Genomic DNA, 19,484 nt, shown 5'->3' with positions numbered 1-19,484 from the left:
GTACCACTATGTTCAATGGTATTTACTCTTAGGTGTGCCTAGGATTCTGTTGGTTTTAAAGCCTGAAATGGCCTTAGTCTGGCATAGCTGAAAGCACTCCTTTATCCTTGCAAGCATCTTCAGAAGAGAATAAAATAGCCATTTTACAACAAAGGAGACCAGGATGGACTTCTTCATATACTTATGGAGAAATTTTCGGCTGGAAGGAGAAGTGACTTTGGCCCAAAGCCTGCCCCTGGTGCGCATCTTAGGCTGCAGTCCTGTATCCATTTACCCGGAAGTAAGCCACTTGAACTCCACAGGACTTTGCAGCCAAGGAGAAGTGTGTCCAGGAATGTGCTTTTAACAGGGTCTTGCTTCATCAGTTATTCACTGGGGAGAAAAACAATCACCATTTTACTCTTTCTCTCTGCTCTTCACAGCCTGGAGGAGACAGTGAATGTGTGAATTATTAAGTGAGTTTGTGCAATGAAACAGAGAGAGAGAAGGTGAAACGAAAACCCGCCATGGATTTGGAACAAGCTGCAGACTGAAGCATCTGGTTGAAAGTGTAACACTGCAATCCAACAACGTCTACTCAGAAGTAAGCCCTGTTGAGTTCAATGGAACTTATTTCCATGAAAATATTTATAGGAATGCATTGTTAAAGCAAGAAATCAGCCCTGCCTTTGGGATGATTGACTGATTACATTTATATCCAACTTTTCTTCCAATGAACTCAAGGTTACACGCATATTTCTTCCCCTGCAACCTTGTGAGGTAGCTTGAGTGATCTGCCAAAGGTCACCCAGTAAATTTCTTGGCTGAATGGGGATTTGAATTCTGGTTGCTCAGGTCCTAGCTCATCACTCTAACCACTACTGGCCCATGCTTTTGTTTAGCCGTAGACTCCTAGAGTGAGCTCCAGCCAAGCCTCAGTGGTAATGGCTGTAAAATGGAACCAAGTACCCTTGCATGTCACGTGCAGCAGAAAACTCAGGGCAGGATGCCTCAGTCTATTGTGGCTCTTATCTGAAGAGCACACCTGCCTGAAGCATGCATTTCCAAACCCATCCCAGCCTTACATTTCTTGGTGTGCATTTTGCAAAACCAAGAAACCTAGCTTTTACTCATCCTAACTGCACTCTGTGTGTTGCCATTGGCTGTCTCTTTAAGAAGCCGGCAGAACCCAAGCCAAGAAGGGAGGGATAAGGAAGTTTGGGGAAAACACCACTGTTTTTTATTAAGTGTAGGCTGTTGTTTTAGAGAGGCAGGTCTTTGCTACTCATAAAAAATGTATTCCCAGGTCTCTTGAAAACACATAATCAAAGGGGGAGGAAATTAAATCAACGGACTATTGTGGGGTTTCTGGCAGAGGCAAGGGTTGAGGTCTTGATCCAATGCCACCCCCTCCTCAAAACAGAAGATGGGCAGTTTCTAATTCAGGAAATGTGTCAGGAATTAGGGTCCGTTTCAGGACAAAACCAAAGCAAAAATGAAAAAAACAAAACAAAAAGAGAGGGATTTTTTTTTTCTTTTTTTGAGGCCTGTGACAAATCAAAACCACTTTTCTGGCTCCCAGAGCGTCGGAGGCTGGACTTCGCCTTTATTAATAACATTTTTGGAATGCATGAGTCTGTCAGGACCCGACACAATGTTTACACAGTTTTCTGGCTGAAACCCTCGCGTGAAGAAAGGAGGAGAGTCACGGGGAAAAAGAGGTAACGAAAAGAGAACTTTCATCCCTTATCTTTTCAGGAGCATTTTTTTAAAAAAAGAATATATTTGAGCTTTGCCGATCCCAATCTGATGCCCCTTCTGATTCTGCAGCCAGTCCGTGTCTCCCTGCCTCCGCTCCCTAAAAGCGTTTGCTATGCCTCTGGGCCTGTGATATAGCGAAGGCCAAAGAGAGAGAGAGAGAAAGGGCCGGCCCTCCTGTTAGGCAGGGAGATGAAGCTGCTTCAGGTGCTAAAGTAGGGGGGGCAGCAGGAAGGGACTGGAGGACAGAGCTGTGCGGGGGCCATGCAGGCTGTCCTGTAGCCCCCTAAGCTAATCTGCAGCCCCCAGAGTTGGTGGAGCCAGAATAAAAACCAGCCACCCCTCCAGCTGGACTCTGTACATGGAACCAGTGAGTGTGTGTGCTGGCTTCTTCCGTTTCAGGGGGGGGATGTGGATTAGATGACCCTGAAGGTCCCTTCAGCCCTACAATTCTAGGCAGAAACATTTCTCAGGCCAGACAAAATGTGTGGGCACCAATCCACATGGCTTCATAAGAAGACGAGGCCAGGAGGCAGTGATGCTTCTGAATGCCAGTTGCGGGAAACTGCAGGTTTCCTACAGGGCCATCTGGTTTGGTCACTGTGAGGACACAATGCTGGACTAGATGGGCTGCTGGCCGGATCCAGCAGAGCCCAGGGAGTGTCTGTGGGAAGACAATGAGTGGTCAGAGGGAGAAGAGGGGGGCAGAAAGGGAGGAGGAAATGGGGTCTTCTGATGTTTGTATGGTCTACAGTTGCTATTTCCCCCTAGATAGGCCTTAGCAGGGAAGGTGGTGATGGCCACAGAATACAAAACCCTGACCTGACCAGGCGTTTTCTGGAGTAGCCAGACGAGAGAACAGTCTGCCCTCTCTGTGCACAGCAGTGATTGACAAGTTGACAGGGGCAGAGCAGCTGCTTTGCATGCAGACGGTCCCGGGTTCAAGAGTCTGGGTGTGTGTGCCAGGAGCAGGTTAGTATAATATATAAATTCAATAAAGAAATAAATATTTCTTTGAACAAGTTAACTTTACTGACACCATGTGGAATATTTATTTATTTATTGAATTTATATACCGGCCTGTACAGTGGTACCTCGGGTTAAGAACTTAATTCGTTCCGGAGGTCCATTCTGAACCTGAAACCATTCTTAACCTGAGGTACCACTTTAGCTAACGGGGCCTCCCGCTGCCGCTGCACCGTTGCTGCGAGATTTCTGTTCTCATCCTGAAGCAAAGTTCTTAACCCGAGGTACTATTTCTGGGTTAGCAGAGTCTGTAACCTGAAGCGCATGTAACTTGAAGTGTCTGTAACCTGAGGTACCACTGTACTTGCAGGGTTTCAGGGCAGTTAAGAAATAAACAGCTCAGGGGGCCAGGCCTAGTGAGCACAGCAACTCTTCCCGGCAGATCTGATTCTGGACTGCTCTCTGCCACAGACTCTCCCAGCTCACTAAGGCCTGTTACCTCTCCAGCGTCCGACATTTCCTCCTCCCCGCCTGCCCCCTCTTCTCCCTCTGACCACTCATTGTCTTCCCACTGCCTCTCCCTGGGCTCTGAGCCTTCTTCCCTTAGGGGTTCCCCAGTTGGTGCCTCCCACCAGCCCTCTGAATCCAGCCAGTCCATGACAGCCACTGACCTGCTGAGAGAGAACCCTGCATGCTGCCAGTCAGTGTAGACAATACTGGGCTAGATGGACTCAGTCAAAGGCAGCTTCCTGCCTAAGGATGTGTAGAAAATGGCCAGCCATGATATTTCATCTACACAACCGAGTGTTTATCTCTCCAGCCGGGCACTGCCTACTCTGGAAGGAGCTGTCCAGCGTCTCATAGCAGCAAACAACCACAGAATTGCAGAGCTGGAAGGGGCACCCAATGGCCATCTAGTCCAGCCCCCTGCAATCTCAACTAAAATGTCCAAGAGAGACATCCCTCCAACCTCTGCTTATACACCTCCAAGGAAGGAGAGTTCGCCATCTCCTGAGGGAGTCCTTCCACTGTCGAACTGCTCTTAACTATCAGAAAGTTCTTCCTGACGTTTAGTCGGAGTCACCTTTCTTGTAACTTGAATCAAGATTTGGGTTTGGGTCAGTCAAGAGAGGCTTCCCCTCATCTGCCCCTCATGCATTCAACTGGAGGTGTCAGGTATTGGAGCTGGGATGCTTTTTGTGCAAGACACAGGCTGCTGCTCCAAAAGCCCTGCCATGCTAGCAGTCACTATGTGTTCCACCAGCAGAAAACGTTAGTGGAGGTTACTGCAGGGGTCAGCAACCTTTTTCAGCCTTGGGCCAGTCCACCGTCCCTCAGACCATGTGGGGGGCCGGACTATATATTTTTTTTGGGGGGTGGAAATGAACAAATGCCTTTTTTTCATTTATTTTTTATTAACATATAAAACACAAACATATAAAGGTAAAGGTAAAGGGACCCCTGACCATTAGGTCCAGTCGTGGCCGACTCTGGGGTTGCAGCGCTCATCTCGCTTTATTGGCCGAGGGAGCCGGCGTACAGCTTCCGGGTCATGTGGACAGCATGACTAAGCCGCTTCTGGCGAACCAGAGCAGTGCACGGAAACGCCGTTTACCTTCCCACCGGAGCAGTACCTATTTATCTACTTGCACTTTGATGTGCTTTCAACCTGCTAGGTTGGCAGGAGCAGGGACCGAGCAACGGGAGCTCACCCCATCGCAGGGATTCGAACCGCCGACCTTCTGATCGGCAAGTCCTAGGCTCTGTGGTTTAACCCACAGCGCCACCCGTGTCCCACATACGTATACATTTACACAACACACGTACACAACACACTACCTTATTTTCATAACATAAAACATATCTACATTACTCTATGTAATACCTACCTATACTATACATATCAACATACCTACACACCTACCCCACACGGACACCCACCAAGTGACTTGACTTCCAGCCGTTCTTGTTACGCTACTTTATTTTTCCAACTAGCTCAAACACATTTAATTATTTCTTTAATCTCTTCTTCTATCTTAACTTTACTCTCCTTTCACTCTAATCATTTTCTGGATTCATTCAGTATCTGTCAGAAATTCTACTTTTTCCACATCAATTTTGATGTATTCCTTAAAAATAGCCCACTCCTTATTCACTTTTTGTACCATATCTCCTCTTATACTCCCCGTTAGTTCGGCAATATGGAAGTAGTCCATCATTTTAGATAACCAGTATGTTTTAGTTGGGATGCTGCTGCTTTTCCAATTTATTTTTTTTAAATAATATTTATTAAGAGTTTAAAAGTTACAAAAAAGAAAGAAAAAGTTAAACAAAGCAAAGAAACAAAAAGAAACAACAAACAAAAAACAACACAATACAATGAAAGACAAATAAAACAAAACAAAGACCATTTTAAACAATTTCAATGTCATTTGTTTCATTCGCTTATTTCCACGACTTCCTCACACCTCCCTTTTTGTATTCCACATCAGTTAATTATTTCAGCAATTCCTTTCCCTCTTCCTCTGTTTTCTATCCTATAATTATCTTAACACATTCTAACCTTATTTTATTCCCTTTAATGCTCAATTAATCTATTTATACTTAATTAAGTATGCTTTTTCAATTTTTGGCAGTCAATACCTTTGCCGCCGTAGTTGCACACATAAATATTGGTCTGACTGTTCAAAAAAATGAATGAATTCCTATGCCCCACAAATAACCCAGAGATGCATTTTAAATAAAAGGACACATTCTACTCATGTAAAAACACGCTGATTCCTGGACTGTCCATGGGCCGGATTGAGAAGGCGACTGGGCTGCATCTGGCCTTAGGTTGCCTACCCCTGGGTTACTGCCTTGCATAAAGTTTATTCTAGCCCCACAGCAGCCTTTGATCAACTTTAACAAAACATCCAGCTAAGACCCAGCACCAGCAGCACCCAGCCTCATGGGTCAGCTGCTAGAGACCCACCATTTTGGCCTTTATAGGTTGCCAACCATGAACTGAGCCTGAAAGGAAGCAGGGCCAGTGCAGACATTGGACACTCTGACGCCGTGTGCTCTAAGTCAGGCGGGAGCTTCTGAACTGACAACCAGGGCAGCCCCATAAAAGGGAATTGCAGTAGTCTAGCTTTGCGACGTTGGCGGTATGTGTGTTTGGTTGCTAGGTATGCACCTGCTGCCTTCTCATAGCAATCCTATTCCAGGAGTGGCAATGTAATTTCAAGACAACAGTGGGAATGGGCTGCAGAATATGGTTGCCTCCCTACTGCGGCCAAGAATACTCTGTGCACAGCTGCAATGCTCATCCACAAAATGGAGGGTGGAACTTCAGGGCGAGATCCTGCCCTGGCGACTGCCTGCTCCAGCTCCATGTATTGGGATGAACTCGTGCGCATGAGTTCACTGACCCTGGGGAAAGTGAGATCAGGAATTGACTGGAAAGCTGGTGTGGCATGATGCCTTGACTTCGGTCAATGAGACTTTTCTTCCTCTTTTAGAAATGTGGTCATCTTTCAGGAAGACGACGTCTTCACAGAACTTCACAGCAGCCTGTCGTATTAGCTGTAAAGGACATCTTGTCAAGGATATGTAGGATGTTTAGGGAGACTAGACTGAAACTACAGAATTGCAGAGTTGGAAGGGACACCACGGGTCATCTAGTCCAACCCCCTGCAATGCAGGAATCTCAGCCACCCAACCTCTGCTGTAAAACCTCCAAGGAAGGAGATTTTAGATAAAAGGAAGCTATCTTGCCCTGGCTGCCTGGTTCTAGTAACCCAGTGCCTCCTACTCCTGTTCTATAAAAAGCACGATTCACTTTGCACAACCCATTAAGGAAGATAATAACACATGAAAATTCAAAGCAGTAACAAGTTAATTGTACATTCATTCAAAAATCCAATTAAAACCATTTAGTTTAATTAATTCAACAAAATGGATGAACTTGATCCAGTGAGACCAGCTTTCAAAGTTTGATAGTCATTTACTCCTCCAGCGGCCCCCTGCCACCCGCTTATCTCTTGGCACCCCCCTAGGCAATCCCAGGGGACAGTACCACTCCCTTTGAGACTCACTGACCCAGACCTGTTGCAATCCGGGTCCAGGCCTGGCACCTAAGGAGCCGTGGTCCCTCTGACGGATGACCTCTGTGGGAGAAGGTTCTTGCTTGAGTGGCTCCATGGGCTGGAGTTGGGGGCCCTTCGTTGCAGTGACTGCATAGGGCTGAGCAGAAGCCCCTCAATGCTCCTCTCTTGGGGGGAGGAACCCCCCAAATAGAAGCAGAACTATTGCAATCAAGCCCCCCAATATCCAGTTCATCAGGGTTCTTTGTCAAATCCGGGCTGAAATGGTTTAGATACTGAAATGGGGCTCGCTCATACATAAAAGGTAAAGGGACCCCTGACTGTTAAGTCCAGTCGTAGACGACTCTGGGGTTGCGGCGCTCATCTCGCTTTATTGGCCGAGGGAGCCGACGTTTGTCTGCAGACACCTTCCGGGTCATGTGGCCAGCATGACTAAGCCGCTTCTGGCGAACCAGAACAGCACACAGAAACGCCATTTACCTTCCTGCCGGAGCAGTACCTATTTATCTACTCACCCCGGCGTGGGGATTTGAACCGCCGACCTTCTGACCGGCAAGCGACACCCGCGTCCCTCAGCTCATACATGCACGCCTGCGAATTACACAAGCAATAAGATGCAAATGGACATAAATTAAACACACACTGAAACAATCCAGTAGATGTTAAAACCCATAAGTAAAGTATGCCATAAAATAACCCCATAAAAAGGCCATAGCATTTATAGCAGCAGATGTAGGTTAAGAGATTCAAGGGCCTACCTGTGTCAACAGGGGCATATTGAAAAGCCGTGGGAATGCCAGTGTAGATGGGGCCTCTCACATTTAATCAGGGAGGGCATTCAGCAACACCAGAGCCACTGGCAAAGAGATCTGCCTACACATCAGCACAGGCTGATAAACAAGTGGTTTGCAAGGCAATAATTTCCTGTCTTTCTTTATTTCTTTCCTGCAGCTGAATGGGGAGAAGCAATGGGTCTATGGTTCTGCTTTTTCACTGCTCTGCTCTTGGTGGAGACTCAAAGCTGCCCCGAGATCTGCAACTGCGTAGCCAAGAAGAAATATGGCCGCCACATCGCCGACTGCTCCTACAGAGACCTCCGGGCCGTTCCCCTTGGCCTGCCCTTCAACGCAACCACTCTCACCTTGTCCGTCAACCACATCTCCTCCCTGCAGGAAGACTCCTTTGCGGATGTTGTCGACCTGCAGGCCCTGTGGCTGTCACACAATGAGATCAGCGCTGTCGCCCAGGGCACCTTTGCCTCCCTGGTACAGCTGAGGGCCATTGATCTCAGCCACAACCGGATTGCCGTCTTCCCCTGGGGGGACCTGCTCAACCTCACTGCCCTGCAGCAGCTGAAGCTCAGCAGCAACCGGCTGGAGAGAGTCCCCCCAGAGGCCTTCCGCACCCTCAGGGACCTGAGATCCCTCTGGCTGAACGACAACAGGCTCTCCGTCCTCGCCGAAGGGACCTTCAGCTCCCTGCCCCTCCTGTCCCAGTTGCAGATCAACCACAACCCCTTCAACTGCTCCTGCAAGGTCTGGGGACTGAAGAGGTTGCTGGAGGAGACTCTAGTGTCCATCCCAGAGAGGGACTCCATCACTTGTGCTGCCCCAGACAACCTGAAGGGCTTCATCCTTGGGAGAGCCTTGAAGCTGGACTGCATGCTTCCTTCCATCCAGTTGGCATACCACTCCAGCTTGGGCAACAGTGTGCTGCACGATGAGCTTACTCTCCGGTTGCACTGCAGTGCGGTGGGAAGGCCGCCGCCGGAGATCCAGTGGAAAATCCAGACCTCCACTCAGGAGGTGGTGATCAATGGACCAAACGTGGGAGAAGGGGGCAACTGGCTGGCTGCCGGGAGCTTGGAGCAGCGCATCCTGGTCTTCAAGAACGGCTCGATGGCCATCCCTGAGTTCAGCAAGGCTGACGAGGGCATCTACACCTGCCAGGCCTTGAATGATGTGGGATCTCGAGAGGCCTCGGTCAACGTGGCCTTGGCTGGTTCGAAGAATCCTGCTGGTGACACCATCCGGAACAACATCCAAGCCAGCAAGCCCCAGACTGAACCTTGTGAGAAAGAGGAGTCCCCCAAATCGGAAGACAAGTTTGTGGTGATCTACCTTACACCTGTGGTGCCGATGACCAGCAATAAGGGAGCGACCCTGTGGAAGCCACAGGCCTGGGCTGGCCTCCTTCTGCTGCCACTGCTCACTCTTGATGGCTGAGACATGTGCAGCCTGGTATCATGCATAGGAATGTAGTGCGAGGCTGAGATATTATTTATTGCATTTATATCCCACCTGTTTCTCCCAGGAACTCAAGGTAGTTAGTTCTCCCCCGGCCCATTTTATCCCTACAACAACAACAACATCCCTGTGAGGTCGGTTAGGCTGAGAGGCAGTGACGTTAATGGCCAAGTAAGAGTTTGAAACTTGGCCTCTGTCAGGTCCTGCTCCAACACTCTAACCACTATGTAGCACTGCACCCCTGGTTGCAAAGCAGAGCTGCCAAAGTTAAATCAGCCTAATAGTCATTCCTCCTTCCAGGAAGCCTTGAGAACTGTAGTTTCCCATGTAGGGATTGGAGTCCACGAACACAGAATCCTCTGCAGCTTAGAAGGAAGCCATGGCATTGCAGTAGGAAAAGTGAATGTGTTTTTAGTATACATTTAGTCTTTGTGGGAAGGACTTGATTTCTTCCATTTTAGTCTCATGACTGTATGTTTAACTGCTGTGACCAGCAAAGGGTGAGGGATAAATCCTGATCTTCATTGTAGTCAATGCTGTGTTCACAAACAACAGTCTAACATTTTCAAAGAGAGGCTCACCATATTTCCAGTCATTCTGCTTAACATTTGCAAAAAGAGAAGGCAAGATTGCAGTTTATTCCAGCTATGACTAACCACACTTTACATATTCAAAGAAATCTGTCTTCTGCATCACCACTGAAAAGCCGAACAAGACAGAACATTAAATGCATCTTTTCATTTAACGTTTGTGTGTGTGTTTCAGTACAACGTGTATCAGAGTGGGACTGAAATTTAATGGGATCAGAGCACAGGTATAGAGAGATGTAACCATTTCCTTCCCTGCTATGGCCCTCAGAAAAGTCCCTGTTCTGAAGCTGGCATTTGGTGTGTGTGTGTGTGTGTGTGTGTGTGTGTCCCATTGCCTGCCAGTGCAAATAGCACCTCCAGGGCAGGCATTAAATTCAGGGGGAGGAAAAGTTTAAATTCCTTACCCATTCCTTATTCTGATATAACATCAGTCCCTCCTCTCCTGCACTGATGCCATTTGCATTTATAAAAACCCTGCAGGCATGGCCACTCTTCTGAGCAATGGTTAGAATTGTGGTTTGGTTTTTACACAGTGAGTAATGAGAAGGATATGGGACGTGGGTGGCGCTGTGGGTTAAGCCACAGAGTGTAGGACTTGCTGATCAGAAGGTCGGCGGTTCGAATCCCCACGATGGGGTGAGCTCCCATTGCTTGGTCCCTGCTCCTGCCAACCTAGCAGTTCGAAAGCACATCAAAGTGCAAGTAGATAAATAGGTAAACGGCAAGTAGATAAACCAGGTCTCTCCATGGTTTTAAGTTTGGTAATGAGTTGCAATTCAGCAGCTTCTCTTTCCAGTCTATTTCTGAAATTCCTTTGTAGTAAAACAGCTACTTTGAGATCTTGTATAGAATGTCCTGGGAGATTGAAGTATTCTCCTACTGGTTTCTTTGTTTTGTGATTTGTGGCAGAGAAACCAGTAGGAGAACACTTCAATCTCCCAGGACATTCTATACAAGATCTCAAAATAGCTGTTTTACTACAAAGGAATTTCAGAAATAAAACCATGGAGAGACCTGGTCTGAACAAAGACATTGGATTCTTATCTCATTATACATGACTAAGCCATTTTTCACCTTCTCACCCCTTGCCTTTTCCTGTAAGACCTATTGCAGTCGTTAAGAGTCGTCAACAGGCTCATCTCAGCTATCTGCCAATCTCCCATTCCCACCACCCTTCTGAGTAATACCCCTCCCCACCTTCTCACTATATAGAAGGATCTGGCAACTTCTGTTTCAGTGTATCTGAAGAAGTGTGCATGCACACGAAAGCTCATACCAAGAACTAACTTAGTTGGTCTTTAAGGTGCTACTAGAAGGATTTTTTTTATTTTGACTATGGCAGACCAACACAGCTACCTATCTGTAACTCACTCTCAAAGCAGTGATAAAACAGCAGCTGCCCCAGTCACAATGTCTAGATAAACAGCCCCCTCAAAAAGGGGAAACAGAGATAAGATGACAAATTCGGAGTGTTAAGGAATCAGCAGCTGCCTTGTATCATGGTTTTTGCCCCCAAATCATGGGAGCTGTAGTTTGTTAAGCATACTGGGAATTGTAGCTCCTAACAACTCTCAGGAAGGCGGTGGCGTAGTGGGGAGGGGGCTGGGAGGCACATTTTTTTTCCAGGGGGCGCAACCAGCTGCCCCCACAACAGGCTCCCTCCTCGGAGTCTGGCTCTGGCACGCAAAGGAACTGCAGAGACGGCTTCTTCGTGCAACGGCCCAATGTCACCAGCAGTAGCTCCATCCCTGGGCCAAAGCTGACCTGGGGGCAGAGAGAGGCTGTGGCACACCTGTGCCCGGCCTGGCAGCTCTGGCAGTGAGAAGAGTGGGCATCCCGCCTGCCCCTGGTGGCGTTGACATACACTCCACCACTGCAGGACATACACTCCACCATTGCCTCCAAGACAATTCGCAGTTGTTGGCTGCATACACAGAATATCTAAAACCAATGTGTTTTGTTTTTTTGTTCAAAGCTAAATTGTGCAGCTTAAAGCAAATTCATGCAGATTTAATTGCTTGATTAAATAGAGTGAAGCTTAATCAACTTAAGGATTCTTTATAATCAGGTGATAGCTGTCATTCTTTGAGGAGAGATGGTAAATCTGCCGAATATTCTATTCCCTTTGGCAGCAAAGCAAACCATTTGGATTGAGTATGTTTGTTTTGTCACAACAAGGTAAATTGCTCAGTGGCTGACAGGTGCTAGTTGCATCACAATTCTGGTTATTGGCAATATCAAGGCTGCATCATATTCATAAACATGGAACCTGGCCAAATGTACAGCTCCACTCACTGCTCAGGCATCATCCTGGAACGGGTGGATTAGCCAGCAGCCAATTAGGCAGCAGAGCAAAGCCCCAGCTGGAGTCTAAAATGATCACCAAAACCATCAAGAGGAGGGAGCGACTCCCCTGTGAGGAATGTTGCAGCGATTGCGACTTCTTAGTTTACAGAGAAGGTGAGGAAGAGGCGATACAACAGAAGTTTAGAAAATTAAGCATGGCATAAAGAATGTGGATAGGGAAGAGATTTTCCTCTCTCTCTCATAACACCAGAACTCAAGGACATACCATGAAACTGAATTCAGGGCAAATGGGCCCAATTCACTCTCCTGCTTCATTAAGTTGGCAGCCGTCTGTCTCGAGAGACAATAGAGTGCGGAGCTGAAGGCAAGCCACTACGTTGCCAGTGACCTCTTTGGGGCACAAGGCTGGGTGGTGTATGGAGGTCCTGGGCTGGCCTGATGATGGGACCTCTCTCTTGGCCTCACCGATGTGGTCCAAAGGATAGCAGATCAATATATTTGGCACCAGCTTGGCTGCAGGAGTTGCTGAAAGGAGGTGTACAAGGGGCCACCCAATTGTCTTGGGGACTCCAGATTTGTGTAAGGTTTACTCCTGAGCCTTTTCTTTTCCTGAAGTTATTCCGCAAGGCAGCAGAGTTTCAGCACCAGAATTTTCCTTCTCCTAGATAGACCAACTTCCCAGGTCAATGAGCCCCATCTGACCCTCACTTCCCTCTACAGCACAGGCAAAAACCACCTTCTTGACCATAGGACCCATTCTTGGCTTTGTCTGCTCAATGTGCCAGAGCCTGTCTTCACATGCAGGGGAAGTCCCTAAGTCACCAATGGGTTTGAGACCCATTGGATGCCTTCACCTGGTTTAGCTGGCCAGTCAAAGCTGCTCCTGGGATAGGGGTCGCTGTTGCCTGCGAACAGCTTCTAGGAGCCATAGGGGAGAGCTGTGTGCAGGGTGGGGATCAAAGGTGGACAATTACCCCAGAAGGAGCACGACATGACCTCTCCATAATACCTGATACATCCCTTTTAATTCTTTGAATTGTGGAATTTATGTAATTTATGGAAAAGGCTACACAACCGAACCCAAATTAATGACCTTGAGAAGTGGCTTTGGTTTCATCTCTGGATATAGGATTGAATAAACCGATGATGATGATGATGATGGGAATATGGTCAAGGTCATGTCATTAGGATCACCTACCATTTGCCTCTCCATGACTGCTCACATGGAGGATGGATGCATTTAAATACTTATTCCGCTGGATATGCCATCCATGGACAGACTAGATAGGTATATATTTTCATCACAAAATATGTTAATTAAACACACATTTTATTTCAATATGCATATTTCTAAATTATCCTAAAGGATGCATTTGGAACACATACTGTTAAGTTTTATGCTACAGACTGTATTACAAAATTCCAAAATCTAGGGCTAACCTGACAATTTCAGTTTCTCCTTTTCCCACTCTTAGGCTCTGTTCTCCATATTCCACATCTCACTTTGCAATGTTTCTTTTTAAAAACCCTCATGAAAATCCATCTGCCCTGTTGCATGAATTTCTCCTACTATACATGTTTTTATATGCAATTTCCCCTAATATACATTTTTTTTTGCAAAGTAATTTCCCCTAATATACCGGATGTTTGAATGCAGTTTCCATTATGTGTAGGTTCTGACACACACTTCCCCCATTGTATACTCACTTTTGTACACATTACTCTGTTGGCGAATTGCATTGCAAAATTTGGAGAAGTGCCGCTTCTGAAGGAGGGCTGCCTTTCAGTTTTGTACCCAAGTATGAATTTGGTAGGTTTACCTGGAACTGCAAACTAAATCAAATTTCTTCCCCATCTGATCTGCACATTGGCCATAGATGTGTGGATCCAGCCTATTTGCCCATAAATTGAATTTCAGAAGCAGCCTCACCAGGAAGGAACGCACAAACATCGAAAGACAAACCAGGCCATCACTGGAGTGTAACCATGAAATTTTGTTTATTGTTCTTACCAGAGAGTCCAACTCTCTTTATACTATGATCTGTCCTACCTTAGCAGGCTCTGGGAGTTGACCTTGCCAGCTTCCACGACACAAGGCCTGAGGAGTGGCTTAACAAAAAGGGCGAGAAGTGGTTAGTCTTCAAGGAGAAAGGAAGGGGAGGCAACGGCACGGGGGGGGGGTGCAGAGTAAATAACAGCACATTGCTTTCCTTGAGAGCAGGGGATTACTAAGCAGAAAGATTTGCAGGGGAACCTTAGGCGGATATCTGACAATCCCCTCGAAGACATCATCTTGGAGAGTGAAAAGCTGTGTCCGATTCTGTGCACCACAATTTAAGAAGGATGTTGACAACCTGGAATGTATGCAGAGGAGGGCAACCAAGATGATCGAGGGTGTGGAAAACAAGCCTTATGAGGAGCTGGGTATTTTTAGCTTGGAAAAGACGAGACTGGAGATATGATAGCCATCTTCCAATATCTCAAGGCCTGTCACATGGAAGTTGGAGCAATCTTGCTTTCTCCTGCTCTGGAGGGTAGGATTCAAACCAATGGCTTCAAGTTACAAGAAAGGAGATTCTGACTAAACACCAGGAAGAACTTTCTGACAGTAAGAGCTGTTCAACAGTGGAATGGTCTCCCTTGGGAGGTGGTGGACTTTCCTTCATTGGAGGTTAAGCAGAGGTTGGATGGCCATCTGTCATGGATGCTTTAGCTGAGATTCCTGCATTCCTTCCAACTCTACAATTCTATGGTTCTATGAAACATTTAACGTGGTCCCCCCCTGCCCCCGCATTTAGCAACTGCACACTCTTGTTTGTCCATGGGAGAAAGGTGCCCAGGAAGAACTGGGAGGGCCATCAGACGAGCAACATCTTTGGGTCAGCTCGGCTGACTGCTTGCCCCCACTCTGAGCCAACACCACTTCTGTCCCATCTTTGGCCCTGGAAGGAAAGGCTGTAGCCTCAGGGCAAGTAGGCTGCAGCCTCTTGAGGAGACTATGGGAGAGGCACATGGAGCGCATGGGAGAAGGACAACACAGGGATTGGGGTGGTGAAGAAGGCACAGGGGATTCATTCTTCTCAACTGGCGGAGTCCATCATTCCCAAGAAGCTTTGTCCTGGGTGGCTAAGGTTTTGCCGGGTTGGCCTGCATCCCGTTGGCGGTGGAGTCCGAGAGAGCCCCCTTTCGGTAAGGCAGGAGGGAGGGGTTGTTGAGCAAGGTGTAGGCCAAAAACCACCGTGCACGGCTGCGCTTGCCCTTGGACCCTTTCGATGAACACGCCCTGGTCTTCATGAGCTTGACTCCTGCCAACAAAAGGGCCACTGTGAAGATCCAGGAACCCACACACACTTTCCCTGGGGAGCCCAGAGGGAGTCTCAAGGGCCATTCCACCATCGAGGGGGGACCTTGCACTCAGCTAAGGAGGGGCAAATCTGCCCTAGTTTCCCATATATCATCACTAGCCAGAGTGGAAGGGATCAAGGCTTCATTCTGCAAACCTTAAATTTATAGCTTAATTGCTGCTTTAAAAACGTCCCATCTCAAAAGTTTTCACTCTTCCCTTGAACGCAAAGGTGTAGGAAGGCAGGCAGGCAGATGGAGCCTGAGAAGGTATTTGCCCAGAACCTTCTCAGGCTCTGCCTGCCTACCTACGCCTCTGCCTTTTCCCAGGCAGGCAGCTGCCTATTCCTCCTGGTTGGTCACTCCTGGAGTGACCGACTGGGAGGAAAGAGACAGCCCACCCAATCAGGTGAAGGCAGAGGCAGGCAGGTGGATGGAGCCTGAGAAGGTGGGTGAGCACCTTCTTGGGCTGGGTCTGCCTGGGTGTGTGCACCTTTGAGGAAGCACCGCCCCTGCCCCTCCTCCTGGCACAGGCTGGAGTAGTATGGGGGCTCACTCAGCTGTAGGGCTGGGCAGTGGGGAGGAAGCAGCAGCCAAAATACATTGCGATATATCAGTATATCACGATATCTAGCTGCAGATATATCATGATGTTGAAAAGCAGATATCACCCAGCCCTAGCTGGGAGCTCCTCCATCGAGGCTCAGGTTGCATATATGTGTAAATAAACAATATTTATTATTATTATTATTATTATTATTATTATTATTATTATTATTATTATTATATCTGCAAGGAATCACAGGTAAGCTCACCTGATATCCCTGGAAGCTCACTCAGCTCAGAGATTGGGCTGGCATGGAACAATATCACACACCCTTGGAACCTTAAATATTTATGCTTGGTTATAAACAAAGCTTTAAAATAAATAAATTACCGTGCCCCTCTAGTGCTCATGCACCACATCAGGCATCATTTGAACACAGCGCTTCTCTCCTCTGGGGCGTTGGTGCATCAGACAAAAACAATGTGGATGCCAAAGTCACTCGTCCTTTCACAGATCTGTCCTCCCCACCTGCACTCACCAGAAGGCCTCTGGAGCAAAGAAGCAAAACCAAAGCTGGCTCCTCCCCTCCCTCCGCCCCCCCCGTGTTTCCCATGAGAATCTATACAGAGAGACAGAAAAGTGATCTTTCCATACATGACGGAGGAAAATCATCTCCCTGACTGGCCACAAATGACAGAGCAAGTGGGCGAGTGAGCAAGAAGCTGGATGTTATCTGCATCCATTTTGTGATGTTGAGGCTGGACAGGGACTGAGACTGCTCACCTTCTTCCACATCTCTTGGCTGGGGTCCCTTTGTGCCCACCTGGAGGAGCAGGAAGCAGAAGGCTTTCATCACGGGGTGCGATTGGCTGACCTCAATCTTCAAGTAATGACAATATGTCCGGTAGCCTGGAGGGGAAGAGGAGGAAGGGGCAGGGGGAGGACCAGGCAGTTGAAAACATTCCTGTTGACCAGGTGCCTTTGTTTGCTGCAGAAGACTGTTCCAGGCAACCCCAAGATCACTGGAGGTTTTCAATATTTCTAACTCATTTTCTGTGATATTGCCTATGCTTGATTTTGCATTTAATAACACGATTTTTTAAGTCAGGGGGTGGAGGCGGGTCTTATTGTGCAGAACTGCAAAATAAACTTTAATTGTGCAATGCAATACAGCGGACGCTCGGGTTGCGAATGTGATCTGTGCGGGATGCACGTTCGCAACCCGCAACGGCGCGTCTGTGCACGCACGGGTTGCGATTCGGTGCTTCTGCACATGTGCAAAGCGCGATTTAGTGCTTCTGTGCATGCACAATCCCCGAAACCTGGAAGTAACCCATTCTGGTACTTCCAGGTTTTGGCGGGTCCATAACCCGAAAAAACACAACCTGAAGCATCTGTAACCCAAGGTATGACTGTATTGCCAGCACATGAGTGAATCCTATCTTGAAAGTCTGCAAGCGCCCTCAGGGATGAAGGTGAAATCCATCCAATCTGTATTTTAAAGTGCAAAGTGTGTTGTTGTAAGTGAGCTTCCACAGCCAATCTCAACTTCCTGAATTAGGTACAAATAGCCAGAAAGCGCATGCAATGCAGGACAGAAGGAAAGAAAGCAGACGAGGAAAACAGAAAGGGGATCAAACCGCTTGCATTCCGCTGACCTGGATCAAAGACTTCCACGCCGTGGCCTAGCATGCTCACATCCAGCCGGCAGAAGTGGACGACATTGTACAGTGCAGACCCCACCATCCTCCAGACTCCTGCCAAGACCCCCACGAGCACATTGATGGGGAACAGCAAGAAGGTCACAATGTACAGCGCCCGTCTTCCCAGAGGGGAAAAGTGGAGAGAGTGCAGACAGATTATTATTTTTGCACAAATGGTACCTGCATAGCCTTGCAGGAGCTTCTTCTGTTCATGATTCCCACCCGCCCACCACGCCTTCCCCTGAGAATTCTGGTGGAAATGGAAATGGTAGCAGAAGCTGATGATGTTCACTGATTCATCCCATGTCCAAAATGGAGCTCAGCCCAGGACATAGAATTGGGAGTCACTCTTCTTGTTGCTTTCGGTCCACAAATCAATACATAATTGATTGTGACTACCCCCTCTGCCCTGGATTGTGTTTTCTCTACACTGAAACATGGGGGAAGAATGTTATGACAGTGTAAGTTACCTAAGTTGTGTCAGTTACACAATTTTGCCACAGTTCACAGAGAGGCCAATCATGTTATTTTAGGTGGAAGACGAACTGCAGCTGAACGGAAATGGTGTTGCACATGACAAAAAGTGAGTGGAAGGGAAAATAGTGCCTTCCTATGCCCCTAACCTCTGGGCAAACATAAAGAGGTTTAGAGGCTCAATCAAACCAATTCACTCTTCCCATTCTGATTCTGGAACACAACTCATTGGCCATATCCACGCTAAACATTTAAAGCAGATTCATACCACAGGCATGGCAATCCTGGGAACTGTAGTTTGTTAAGGTTGCTGAGAGTTCCTAGGAAACCCTCCCCCCCCTAGACCTATAGTTCCCAGAGTTATATAGTTCCCAGACTGATTGTTCAACCATTCTGGGAACTGTAATTCTGTGAGGGGACTAGGGGTTTCCAGACAACTCCTAGCACTCTTAACAGACTACATTTCGCAGGATTCATTGGGGGGAAGCCATGATTTTTTTAAGTGATATGATACTGCACATGTGGTCATTGCCTACATCACGGCTGTGGTCCATATTCCATCATCTGGACCCTGAGATGTTAACAAGCACAGCCATTGCAAGAGGCAATCCAAGAGACAGTGAGGTGCTGCTCTCTCATGCTCTAGCTGGGATGAACAACTTCCATAGTCACCTGTTGGTCAGCTCCCTAGGGAGGCGGCCACGCTCCAGAAAATAGTAGTGAGTCAGCAGGTTCTGTGCAACCACAGCCAGCACCAAGGTCAACCAGAAAGGCCTAGACAAAGAAAGCAAATCAGAAGTGGCCAGTTTTGCTCAGGGTATAGTATTTGCATGACAGTTTTAAACTGGTGCAATAGTCATGGTTCCACTCAAGGGATCTGTGAAATTGCAAGGGTGAAGAGGAAACTTCAGTCTTAGAACCTGTCCAGATCAATAATGCTCAGTGATCTAGACATCTTCTGTAAATCAAAGATTTCAGTGGTTGGGTGAAATATACTCGGGAGTCGAGTGTGGATTTCATGCTCTTTATTCAGCTCATAGTAGTGAGGAATGGAAGTTCCCCCGAAATGTCTGCTTTATATACGTTATTTACACAATGGGCCCCATGTGACTGGCTAATTCGGGGATTCTCCTGTAGGCCAATCAGGTTGTGGATTCACTTCCACCTGGAGTTGGATTGGATGGCTCCTGCGGACCAATCAGCCTGCCTGCATTCTGGATCCTATTGTTCTAGGACCAATCAACCTGCTGCATTTTGGATCCTATTCAACTCAGTATATAAGAATGGGAATTCTTTTCTTAGTACTCAAGTGCAAAGGGCTTGCCTTGGGTTGTGGTTGTGGGAATTTAAACTGGAGGCTTACGCAGAGCCTAGAGAGTCATGTTTTTGGGATGCTGCAGTTGGACAAGTTGACCTCCAAGGTTGCTTTCCATTCCAAAGTTCTATGAAACACAGACTATTCAGTACTTGGCAGCGCCGGGGGG

General features: G+C 47.5%; 2 protein-coding genes and 1 long non-coding RNA gene across 4 annotated transcripts in view; 1 reads left to right on the top strand and 2 right to left on the bottom strand.

Annotated features, from left to right (window-relative positions):
* Positions 1 to 19,484, bottom strand: part of LOC308594675 — a 106,033-nt gene that overhangs the window by 41,456 nt on the left and 45,093 nt on the right. The gene's annotated exons all lie outside the window — the stretch shown is intronic.
* ISLR (immunoglobulin superfamily containing leucine rich repeat) lies at positions 1,236 to 9,782 on the top strand. The gene is made up of 2 exons (XM_081207859.1): positions 1,236 to 1,700; positions 7,743 to 9,782. The coding sequence occupies exon 2, from the start codon at positions 7,760 to 7,762 to the stop codon at positions 9,014 to 9,016; it is 1,257 nt and encodes a 418-aa protein (XP_081063985.1). The 5' UTR covers positions 1,236 to 1,700; positions 7,743 to 7,759; the 3' UTR covers positions 9,017 to 9,782.
* The window catches only part of STRA6 (signaling receptor and transporter of retinol STRA6), a 58,764-nt gene continuing 52,565 nt past the window's right edge, over positions 13,286 to 19,484 (bottom strand). For both annotated transcript variants that reach the window (XM_081207729.1, XM_081207730.1), the window contains 4 exons: positions 18,673 to 18,774; positions 17,482 to 17,645; positions 16,607 to 16,732; positions 13,286 to 15,239 (listed from right to left, as the gene is read on the bottom strand). In XM_081207729.1, coding sequence (XP_081063855.1) covers positions 15,061 to 15,239; positions 16,607 to 16,732; positions 17,482 to 17,645; positions 18,673 to 18,774 — 571 coding nt within the window. In that variant the 3' untranslated portion in view covers positions 13,286 to 15,060. The remainder of the gene's footprint in view (positions 15,240 to 16,606; positions 16,733 to 17,481; positions 17,646 to 18,672; positions 18,775 to 19,484) is intronic.

The sequence above is a fragment of the Podarcis bocagei genome, assembly GCF_964188305.1.
Source record: "Podarcis bocagei genome assembly, chromosome: 9".
NCBI classification, from domain to species: Eukaryota; Metazoa; Chordata; class Lepidosauria; order Squamata; family Lacertidae; genus Podarcis; species Podarcis bocagei.
The sequence above is the reverse complement of the archived record's forward strand: the minus strand, read 5'-3'. Positions and strand labels throughout refer to the sequence as shown.

What these genes read in the sequence shown, in the direction of transcription:
- ISLR (XM_081207859.1), top strand. Translation starts at nt 7,760, where the DNA reads ATGGGTCTATGGTTCTGCTTTTTCACTGCTCTGCTCTTGGTGGAGACT.